This window comes from Salvelinus namaycush, chromosome 26 (genome assembly GCF_016432855.1).
Source record: "Salvelinus namaycush isolate Seneca chromosome 26, SaNama_1.0, whole genome shotgun sequence".
NCBI lineage: Eukaryota > Metazoa > Chordata > Actinopteri > Salmoniformes > Salmonidae > Salvelinus > Salvelinus namaycush.
The window spans coordinates 5,947,191-5,959,650 of NC_052332.1; the positions used below are offsets into that span (position 1 = coordinate 5,947,191).

Consider the following 12,460-nt stretch of genomic DNA (forward strand, 5'->3'; position numbering starts at 1 on the left):
CACCTGACCTGGAGCCAGGATATGTGTGTTTAGGTCTAGAGAGGGGAGTATATACAATAAGTGTGGACGGTGAAGATATCGTGTGAAGGATAACAGTGATAACAGTTGAGTGATCTATAGTGGAGATGTAAGAGGCCACAATGTTCTTATACGGAGGGCTGGTCACCTCTGTCTTAAATACTGTCTGTATTCATCTATTTTATGGAACACAGTGTTGTCTGTCTGCAATGTTATTAACATTGGCTACCATGTTATTTTACCCCCTCTTACCTTCTCAATTCAATACAAAGGGGCTTTATTGGCATGGGAAACATGTTTACATTGCCAAAACGAATATTAAAACAATAAACGTGAAAGGAATCTTCTGAAATTAACAGTAAACATTACACTCACAAAGGTTTCAAAGGTACAAAGGCATTTCAAATGTTATACTTTTAGCTATGTACATAGTTGAAGTATGAATATCAGGGGGAAATAAATAAATAAACTCTGACACTCTCTGTCACTCTGTCTCTCTCTGTCTCTCTCTCTGCAGAGCACCAGCCCAGAGACACTCTCCTCCACCTCTCCGTGCGTCTGGGTTTGCTCTGTCTCTCCCGCTTCCTGATTGGCCAGCCCAGGGGTCAGAGGGCACTGACACTTCCAAATGAGGAGGGGGCCACACCCCTCCAGCTGGCTCAGAACGGAGGAGACCACACCCTCTTTATGGCACTTACCACGTGAGTCTCCGCCTCTGCACCACAAAAGATTATATCATCATCATGTTTGTTTATTTATTGCCTTCATTTTACCAGGTAAGTAATTGAGGACACGGCCTCTTTTACCATAACAACCCAAGAGCAATGATTCGTGTGAGTGATGATTGTCCATAAAAAAAATGGCCAACTCAATCAGATAACTAACCCATTACCTTCCTACTTCACTTCCATACAGCCCCCCTGTCCCACAGAGGTCTCCCCCTGTCGGGGTGTGCTGTGTGTGGGCAGATAGGACTTGTGTGCTAAGGGTATGTCCTGGGTCTGGCACCCTTAACCTTACCTTCCTGGGGGGCCCTGAGAGCAGTGTTCTGGACAACATCCTGGTTCTCAGAGAGAAACTGACGGACCACAATATCCTCAGACAGGTGAGATCAGGGCTCGTATCCACAAAGCGTCTCAGAGTAGGAGTGCTGATCTAGGATCAGTTTTGCCTTTTGGATCATAATGAATAAGTTTATATCTACCCTGCAATGCTTTGTGGATACGGGCCCAGAATTCAGACCAGTGTTCACTTTAGCTCAATGTGTTTTTCCCTTCAGGTGAGTCCAGTGGATTAGGGAGGAAAACATTGTGAAGAATTTAAGGAAAAACTAAAGCTGACTTAGAGCAAACACCAATAGTTTGTTTGTCTAATACATGTTTGAACTAATCCACACATGATTTGTCTAGTTTTTGGACTTGTTCATACCGGTGGATCTTAAGTGGATACCGGTGGATCTCTTACTTAGGCAGTAAAATGGCTATAATTACAGTTTGTAATGTGGATGTTACACACACTGCGTCGTAAACATGATCACAGGAAATGTGGTCACTTAACTGTTGAATGACATAGATACCACATAGTGACATTAATACTGTTAAAAGATGAAGTTACATAATGTTGTTGTAGCCACCAATTCCTGCTGCTTGATTATAAAATAACTGGGAACATTCATAGGCAAATTGAAACTGTACACAGTGGCCAATTTATTAGGTACACCACCCCGTTCACAGAAATGGTTCACTCCTATAGACAGTAAGTCACATGTAGGGCTGTTACGGTGACTGTACTACCGCCACACCAGCGGTTACGAGTCATGATGGCAGTCAAATTCCATGTGACCGTTTAGTCACGGTAATTAGGCTTCTTCAAGCTCTGATGCTGCTGATGGTCATTAGTAGCCTACCAAACTTGATAACTGCCTGGTACTCAGCACTCTATTGTCCCTCTAATCACTCTGACATCAATGCAAATGTAATCGAAAATCTAATCAAACACTTTGAGAGCCAACATGACCTCATGTTGCGCAACATTTCTATAGGCTATGCAATTGTGAGAGAAAACAGAGTGATGGCCTCTATTAAAAAGTGGAGGATCCCATCAGCTTTCTATAGGCTAGGCCTACTATATTTATTTCTCAACTTTCATAATATTAAGCACATTGCTTCTCTTTACAACAGGAGTATAGTCTACCTGGGTGGCATGAAAATGAACCACGACAAAAGCGTCCTCCATTCGCTATTTAAGTGCATAGATTACATGTGCATGATTATGGTCCATTCTAAATCAAAACAAATTTCACACATATATTATTTAGTATATGTAAAGATAAGATTAAATCAAGAATAGTGGTGACAATATTAGCCTATTACTTGTGAATGATGCCCAGCTTTAGGCAAACAGCGCATGTTTTTTTGGCGACTTTTCAAATCATAGTCGCACACCTCATGTAGCCTAGCACATAGGCCTATATGTTTTGATAAGGTTTGTATCACAGCTAAAGTGGCCAAATAACTTCTTAAAATGAAGCGCATTAATCCGCTTTACAACGGGTTTAGAGCCTAACTGGCAGACATGCACAGCGCGTGAGTTTGGGGGAGATAATTTTCACCATAAAAGTTCACCTTTTATAATAAAATAATTACATGCATAATCACATTTGGGGTCACTTTTGAGAAATGGTGTTTTCCTGCTAATGTAACATTCCCGCTTATAGCCTACTACCGTGTGCGCATAGCGGCGCTTATAATATGAAGAAATAACTAAACAGTTTATCAACATTTTAAGCTAAACGTTCTCATCTGTTGCGTCAGGCTCATTGCTTAAAACCGTTTTTTTATTCTAGTGGTTGTATTCATTTACGATCGATCGCATCTCATAACTGTCCCGTACCATGTTTGTAATATTTATTTATCGTACAAAATGGAATAGGTCAACTTTTGTACCATGGGGGATAGTAGATTTACATAGGCTAATGCTTTTGCTGTTCATTAGGCCTACTCATCTTGTTGGCTGACGGAAAGTAAATGTGGACAGTTCTTCCCATATCTTCAATATGCCCCTTGGAATTGGATAAGGACGCCCGCAGTTGTGTACCCAATGTGTCTGTCTTCACTTGTAGCCTGTGAGAAAGACCCGATAACGTGATGGAGAGCCAATGTGAGTGAGAGGTGCTTTGGCACGCAGCAGGGAGAAGGGAATTATAATTATTATATTCAGCCCAATGGCCACTGGCCGCAAAAGGCATGGATTTTTTTTAGGGGGCATTATGGCCACACAAAGGGGATGCAGCCAGGAAATTCGAGGCATTATCAAGAGCTTGCCAAATTGTGAATGAGAGACTGATGAAGTGTGTACAGCCTGCTCAAAAAAACAAAGCAGCGCTCATGCCTTTCCTGCGACTTTTTTCAAATCATCATTAGTCGCATCATGCAGCCTTAGAATGTATTACACATCAAGACACATTTCCCAACATTTGTATCACAACTAAAGTTACATTAATAACTCTAAATTAAGCATCTTGGAGTACCTGTTTCTTTGTTAACTGCTAACACAGAAAAGCCACATGTGCGCACTCCCTCAAATAATTTGGAGAAAATATCCTTTCTATTTTATTCAGGTATGTTCAATTGTATTCTTCATACTATAAAATAAAATAATACCACTGAATTCTAAGCAAATCTTGTCTGCTAAACGAACTAGTGTAGCCCACAACCATATTGCATAGCCAGATCAGGGCCTTATATAAGGACAATGCAGAGTATGCTATTCTGTTCTTCTGAGATTTACTATATTTTCTTCATATCATGTTTCTTTAGACCAGTTTAAAATAAATAATGGATTTATTGTGATAGTGTAGGCTATATTACATGGATTTATTAACATGTGGATGTTCCAAAGGTCTGCACCGGTGGTTTGTAGGCTATGCGTGGAAGCCAGGAGATGCTAAATGTGTTCATGTTAATTAACAGTCAATTACCGTGAGACCAGCAGGCATTTGCTTGACAATCACCGGCTGACAAGATTTCATGACCGCCACAGCTCTAGTCACATGACAGTGGCTTGCTATATTAAGCAGGCAGACAGGCATCGAGGTATTCACTTACTGTTCGATTGAACGTTAGAATGGGCAAAACGAGTGACCAAAGCGACTTTGAGCGTGGTATGATTGTTGGTGCCAGGCGCGCCAGTTTCAGTATCTCAGAAACGGCCAGTTTCCTGCGCTTTCCACGCACAACATTATCTAGGGTTTACCGAGAATGGTGCGACAAACAAAAAACATCCAGTCAGTGGCAGTCCTGTGGGCGAAAACAGCTCGTTGATGAGAGGTCGAAGGAGAATGGCAAAAATCGTGCAAGCCAACAGGCGGGCCGCAAACAGGCAAATAATGGTGCAGTACAACCGTGGTGTGCAGAACGGAATCTTGGAACGCACAACTCATCGGTCCTTGTCACGGATGAGCTATTGCAGCAGTCGACCACACCAGGTTCCATTCTTATCAGCTAAAAACAAGAAGCGGCTCCAGTAGGCACGCGATCACCAACAGTGGGGTCAGGATTTGGCGTAAGCAGTCCATGGCCCAATCCTGTCTGGTGTCAACGGTACAGGCTGGTGACGGTGGTTTAATGGTTTGGGGAATGTTTTGCTGACACACATTAGGTCCATTGTTACCAACTGAACAATGTTTCCATGACCCAAAGAATTCAGGCTGTTCTGGAGGCAAAGGAGGGTCTGACCCATTACTAGATTGGTGTACCTAATAAACTGGCCAATCAGTGTATATAGCTGCTACTTCAAAACATACTTAAGTGAAAATGTAATTCATTAATTGACTATGTTTTACTGTAATAAAACCTTTATAATATAATGAATGCATTTACATTGAAATTCATAGGCTGTGTATAGTATAGTTTACCTACAGTATATATTATTATTATTATTTTTAAGAGCATGTTGTCACAGAACTCCTGTTTTTTGCACAGATCTCAGCACTGAGAGGTGATGTTGATGTTCAGATGGAGGACAGTGACAGAGTGGATGTCCATACAAGTGATACCAGTGACGGAGGTGAGGGTGAACCACCAAACTCAGGATTGTGGCTTTAACTTAGTGATGAGTCTTTCAAAAACAAACTCTGTTCAGAGAGTCATGGTGCTTTCCTTGGGTCCCCAAAACAGCACTGTTTACCAGTGGACAGTCTCAGTTACCACAAATAGAACAGGAAGACCAGGCCATGAACACAGTGTTTGCACATGAGACACACAGAGAGAAGGGCACAGCCTAGTCCACACACACGCACGCACACACATACACCATGCTGACCTGTGTGTATGTGCCTCCATGACGCCACACACCACCCAGCCAGCACACACGTGTCATGTACATGAGCGTGTTTAAATGAACTAAACAGACGAGTGCTATACAGGATGCACACTGCACAGGGATATATATATATTTTCTTTTACCAGCAACTCAGGTTTTTTTACCAGCCAAAATATTTTGTTTATCCATAATTGCACAAAAAACAGATGAGCATGCTTTCTAATATTTAAAAAACAAGAAATATATTACTAGTAATATAGTATATTACTTGCTTAATTTCATTTCATTTTTGTGACCTGCGTCTTTTAACCAATGTACAGTATTTAGATATAAAAATAAACAGTTCTACAACAGAACATCAATAATCAACTAAGTGCCACAAAATGCTGAGTAATGTGCTTTATTTATTATTATAGTTCAGGGCTCTACGCTGACATTCTTCACAAGGAGTACATGATGTGCTCCTAAGTAGAAATGCAGAAGCACGCAAATATATCTAGTTGAACAATGACTAAAAGTTAATGAATCAAAGTCCATGCTCAATCAAGCACAGTCATTAGGTGTGACAAACATTTTCAGCTGGCCCTTTAATTAAGGGATGGGCTTTTACAGTGGTCATTTGGGCACTTGCTTATCTGTGACGAAAAAAATCTCACACTGTAATGTCTTCTTAGCAGCAGACAGTTGCAGAAAACTCAAACTAACATTGAAAAACAACCTAGCATGTGAACAAAACGATGTAACTGGCCAAGAAACACGAGAACAAAGTCACACTTTATGAGTCTTTCTTGTCTATTCGACCAACTTCTACATCTGGGCTTTGGATTAAAAAAAAAAAAACTTTTTCCAAATGCTCCGCCAACGTGTCTGGTGAAATGTACATTCTTACCCGCCAATGACAAAATCGACCCGCATTTGGCCTGTGTTCATTTCCAACCATGGTCTGTATGAGAGAGATTAATAAGGCAGAGGAGGGAGGTAGAGAGAGGGAGAGGAAGGGAGAGAGAGAGCGGTGGTTGGCCTCACATTGTTGGTCTGAGACCCCTTCTAAGAACCAGTCGAGATGATGAAAAAGATGAAGACACTGACTTACGATGCTAAGTGTGTGGAATGTGTGTGTCTGGGGTTTGCGCGTGTGTTTCTAGGAAAAATGTCCTGCCTGGTGTGTGTCTAGATGCCTCCTTCAGTAAATACAGCTTCATGGAGCAAGTCTTGGATGACCTAATATGACTTGGCATAAAATAATAGCCATACACACACACACTAGACAGATGAGGTGTTGGACATGGTGTGAGTGTCTGTCAGAGCTTTGGCCTCTCCATCTAGAAGCTGTCCATATTTACTGTCTCTCACTCTGTCTGTGTCACAGTGGCTCTGTGAAAGGCTGTAAGTAAAGCTACACAGCTGCTCGGATAAAGCAGGGTTTTTTACTTCAACATCCTGATATCAATTCCAACTGTTTCTCTCTCTCTCTTCCTGTAATTAGTTTAATTTACCAAGCTTTTTGGGACACACACGCACACACACAAACGCATGCACACACACACACACAGAAAGCCCTTTGTGAAAACATCAGTGGTGTAGGTGAGAGGTTAGTTTGGGACTCATTCCCTCTCTCTTCTGGGTGGGCTGCGGTGGTTCCCCCCCCACACACACACACACACACACACACATTGCCTCAGACACACGCTGCCTCTCTCTCCCTCTTGATTCTGGTAACCGTAGTGACGGCAGGCTTGATATCGATGCATACTTAGAGAGACAGGACAGGAAGTCTTATCTCAGTATCGACCTCACCCCTCAGCAGCCCCAGCCAGACTGGAAGGAAGCACTATAGATCTATAGACCTGTACATAACAACCACTCTCTACCATTTTTTTCCTGTTGCTTTAGCTCCGCTGCTCTAGACGTCTTAGTTCCTGCAGAATATTGGCAGAACAGGACATAGCTAGAGGTTCTAGAAGTCAAGCAGTGATTCCAGCATATTTAGTGGAGAGGTCACCTATCTCTTCTTGTGACCAATCACTGCTTAGGGTGTTAAAGGGTGTCGTTAAGTGTCTTTCTCTTCTGCAGGTCTAGGCAGGGGGCTGCCAGTAGAAGACCTTACACTGGTGGTTAGAGTAAGTATACTTTTCTGTTTTTCTTTTCAAATGAAATGACCTGGTACATCAATGAGTTTGGTGTGCATGTGTGGATCTGTTTTTGTGTGTGTGCTTTTGTGAGGCTGATGAGAGTTAATGTGTGCACACATTGTTTGCTCTTTCTCCGGGAAAGCTTTTTACCGTATTGTGTGTGTTTCGTTATGACCGTTCTGAGCAGTGCTTTCGCTAATGGACTGCCCACATGCAGTCACCTCATCCTCTGCTCATAGGCGTGTGCGTGCGTGCGTGCGTGCATGGCTATCTGATTCATTTTAATCAAAAGGGGACCATCGTGTTCTCCAAGAAGCTGGGCTGGTAACACCCGCAAATTCAGACAAACACAAGGCGTAATGGGTCCGCACTCTAAAAGATGTCGCATAAAGCTTACTTCATTTTGTATTTTATTGTATTCTTTTCACCGCATCAGGGACAGCAGACGTTAGGAATAGGAGACGTTTTGGCTTTGCAGCCTTCTTCGGTGTGTAGGTGCAATTTAATTCAAACCAGCAGGTGCTTCTAATCACGGTTGCCGTTCATTTGCCAATCAGGGATGTGGCTTTTTCTGGTCTACCTGTATGCAAGTCAGTCACAAAGAAATACAGAATTCTAAGGTATGCGAGCGGGCACTAAGGGTAATTCATGAATCAATTGACTTACGCGTCTGCTCACTTGGAGACATCATCTCAATTCATGAGATAGCGTACCAGAAAAGCCACATCCCTGATTGGCAGATGAGCGGCATCCCTGATTAGAAGCACCTGCTGCTCGTCTGTTGTTCCCTACAAATGCTGTTTCTTATGGCTTCCCCTCACGGGTGCCCATACCTTGGTTGGGTCTGAGCTATGGAACCTAGGGGTGAATTGGGGGCTTTGGTCTGCCTAGCCTGAGGCGTGCGATAGCTGCCCTTGCTCGACCATGTTGCTGTGTGCTCTGTCGCTGACTAAGGGAGGCAACTTGAAGGGAGAGGGCGGCCTTTCAGTGGGCAACTCCCTGCCGCCTTGGCCTGCCTCAGTCGAGCACCGTTTTACCTCTCTTCCCAGACTTGGTCGATGATCCGGTCTTATGTGGATGGGATCAGACTAGTTAAACAGCGCTGCATAGCCTGACTTGTTAAGGCAGATATCTTAGTGGTTAAGAGCATTGGGCCAGTAACCAAAAGGTTGCTGGTTCTAATCCCTGAGCTGACTAAGTGGAAAATCTGTTGATGTGAACTTGAGCAAGGCATATGTCGCGCTCAGTTGCTTGATTGTTCTAAATGGACCATACTGTGGTCAGAGAGGTTCTCTAGACCGAATGGAATACATCACGTGGTTTACCTCCCTCGTTGGTGGTACATTACTGGTATTCATTGCTGATTCCTCCCTGTAGCTCACTGGTCCCTATGAGGTGCTTACTGATACAGGTTATGGACTCGGTATGCGATTGGCAATCATGCTATTATCCCACACACAGTCTCTGTGGTTCATATGAACTCCAAGAAGTTGGTCTCCTGCTCAACGTATTTCGTTCCTGGGAATTAGATTCAATTGCGAATCGCCCTGTCTGCTAGCACAGATGGGGTCCGTTTTCAGAGTTGTCTGTCCCTTTTCTAACTCGGTTACAAGGTGCAGTGTAACCGGTACCTATGACTGGTTGGCATGATCACATCATTAATAAAAAATTTCCTGAGTCAATTTTTTTATGCGTGCAGCCCACACGCACCTAGCGCGACGAGAGGGGAGGTGGCACAGCTCGGTTCTCGCCTTGCGCCCCTTCCCAGATGTTCACTGTGACAACAGTACCCCCCCGAACCCAGGGTGGACCGGGCTTCAGGCAAACGTTGGCGTTTAAACACATTGTTTCTACCCCACAGTGTTCACTGGTGTCAAGAGTGTTGTGTCGTTCACATGGGAGCTGAATATAAAGAGTTCCACAGTCAGACACTCGGTTGACGAAAATGGTGGAAATGGAAAAATAACCAAATTCTCCCAGTCCACAAGGTGGCAGTCCGCCCCTTCAAATGGGACTTTACGGGAGACTCGTAGTCTGTGTCGATCAGCCCACGAACAGTGACGTTGGGGTACAGGCTATATTTCGTTGTGCGACCCCCACTTTACTATCTATGTCAGAGGTCCAGGATGGCTGGTACAGCCGGTATTTCCTGGTTCCCAGAAGAGGCAGGACTTTGCATCCCTTTTTAAACCTGCGTGCCATAAACAAGCCCTTCACAGTCTACAAATTCAGAAGGCTCACGAGTAGCCGGTTGTTCCAGTCAGTGTGCCCGGGTGATTGGTTCACCTCCATCGATCAGAAGGACGCATACTTTTATGTGGCCATATATCCCCCTCACAGAAAATTCCTGAGGTTCCATTTTGAGGCTGTAGCCTTCGAGTTTCTGGTCGTCCCTTTTGGGCTTTCCCTCCCGCCTCGCACATTTGTGTTGGGAGGATTTGGCACCTATGCGATGTCAGGGGCTCGGGATAATAGACTACCTGGACGATTGGCTGGTGGTAGCGGAGTCGAGGGAGCAGGTGGTGTGTTACACATATCCATGCTGGTTTCCCATGTTCAGTTTCTGGGTTTCATAGTGAGTCAAAAGAAGAGCTGTTTGACCCCGTCTCAGCACAATCTGTTTCTGAGTCTCGAGTTAGACTCAGCCAAGAATCGTGCATTCTTGCCCCAGGAGAGGAAGGCCGGTTTCCAGGGGTCACATTAGGGATGATGGCTTCTATGATAGCTGTGGTTCCCCCGGGATTGTTGCTGATGCGACCGTTCCAGCGGTGGGTGATAGAGACTCACTTGGATGCCACCTGAACCGATCACTCCGGGTGTCCCTGTCATGCCTACGAACACTGGCTCGTTGGAGGAACCCGTGGCTCTTGTCTTTGGTGATGCTCACCAAAGAATAAATTCCCAAAAAATTGGGAAACAAGCAATGTATAAATGTATTATCAGTTCATTAATCTACTTAATTGTTTAGCCTAACAAATTCAAGAATGATTGGCAATAAATAATTGTAATCAAGTTAAAATGTTGATGCATAATAATGAGTTCATTACCTGAATGCATCTCTATAGCCTAGGCGTTACCAAAATATTCATACAAATATGATAGACTCTCATAGACTAGGCCTTGTAGAAACAGGGTCAATCAAGTTAGGTCTGCCAAATTAATGTAGCATTGGGAAAAAATACATAAATCCAGCCATAGAGTAAAACCTTTTAATAATCAACAAAAATGTCTTGTTGTTAACATGCACAATTAGAAGCATCGATCTATATAGATCAAGCGTGACTAAATTCGAGCCCATTAAAAACCTGTTACGGCTAGGGGTTCCGCTAGCGGAACGTTTCGACAACATCCGGTGAAATTGCAGATTATGCGATACCCCATCATACAAACACGTGACAATCATATTTCAACCCACTAGGCGTAACACAAAACTCTGAAATAACGATATAATTCATGCCTTACCTTTGAAGATCTTCTTCTGTTGGCACTCCAAAAAGTCCCATAAACATCACAAATAGTCCTTTTATTCGATAAATTCCGTCGTTATTATCTTCAAATGTCCCTTTATTTGGTGCGTTTGATTCAGAAAAACACCGGTTCCAACTCGCCCAACATGACTACAAAGTATCTAATAAGTTACCTGTAAACTTTGTCCAAACATTTCAAACAACTTTCCTAATCCAACTTTAGGTATTTTAAAACGTAAATAATCAATACAATTTAAGACGGGATAAACTGTGTTCAATAGCGGATAAAATGAAAGTGGAGCGAGCTCCAGGTCACGCGCCCCAAACAAAACAGTCCACTTGGCTATACACCCAGAAAGGAAAGAGCTCCTTCTTCATTACTCAAAAGAAAAACATCAACCAATTTCTAAAGACTGTTGACATCTAGTGGAAGCCATAGGAACTGCAACCAGATGCCTCAGTAATCTAGATTCACATAGAAAACCAATTGAAAACAGTCACCTCAAACCATCCTAGATGGTTTGTCCTCTGTGTTTCACCTGCCAAATAGGTTATGTTATACTCACAGACATAATTTTAACAGTTTTAGAAACTTTTAGAGTGTTTTCTATCCAAATCTACCAATTATATGCATATCTTCTGGGCCTGAGTAGCAGGCAGTTTACTTTGGGCACGCTTTTCATCCGGACGTGAAAATACCGCCCCCTAGCCCGAAGAGGTTTTAACACATAAGTATTCAGACCCTTTACTCAGTACTTTTGTTGAAGCACCTTTGGCAGCGATTGCAGCCTAAAGTCTTCTTGTGTATGACGCTACAAGCTTGACACACCTGTACTTGGGGAGTTACTCCCATTCTTCTCTGCAGATCCTCTCAAGCTCTGTCAGGTTGGCTGGGGAGCGTCGCTGCACAGCTATTTTCAGGTTTCTCCAGAGATGTTCGATCGGGTTCAAGTCCGGGCTTTGGCTGGGCCACTCAAGGACATTCAGGGACTTGTCCCGAAGCCACTCCTGCATTGTCTTGGCTGTGTGCTTAGGGTCTTTTTCCTGTTGGAAGGTGAACCATCGCCCAAGTCTGAGGTCCTGAGTGCTCTGGAACAGGTTTTCATGAAGGATGTCACTGTACTTTGCTCCATTAATTTTTCCCTCGATTCTGACTAGTCTCCCAGTCCCTACCACCGAAAAACATCCCCACAGCATGAAGCTGCCAACACCATGCTTCACCATAGGGATGGTGCCAGGATTCTTCCAGACATAACAGTTGGCATCAGGCCAAAGAGTTCAATCTTGGTTTCATCAGATTAGAGAATCTTGTTTCTCTTGGTCTGAGAGTCCTTTAGCGGGCTGTCGTGTCTTTTACTGAGGAGTGGCTTCCGTCGGGTCTTGGTCACCCCCCTGACTAAGGCCCTTCTCCCCTGATTGCTCAGTTTGGCCGGGCGGCCAGCTCGGAGCAGTGGAGGTTACATGCCATGTCTAGTACGAGCATTACGCATGTACATTGAGCGGTCCAGGGGTGTCCATTTG

The 12,460-nt window shown here is 43.7% G+C and overlaps 1 protein-coding gene across 1 annotated transcript in view; it reads left to right on the forward strand.

The window, feature by feature from the left end:
* Positions 1–12,460, forward strand: part of LOC120021853 (rho guanine nucleotide exchange factor 28-like) — a 68,940-nt gene that overhangs the window by 12,924 nt on the left and 43,556 nt on the right. The window contains exons 4-6 of the mRNA XM_038965699.1: positions 536–719; positions 934–1,123; positions 5,001–5,085. Coding sequence (XP_038821627.1) covers positions 536–719; positions 934–1,123; positions 5,001–5,085 — 459 coding nt within the window. The remainder of the gene's footprint in view (positions 1–535; positions 720–933; positions 1,124–5,000; positions 5,086–12,460) is intronic.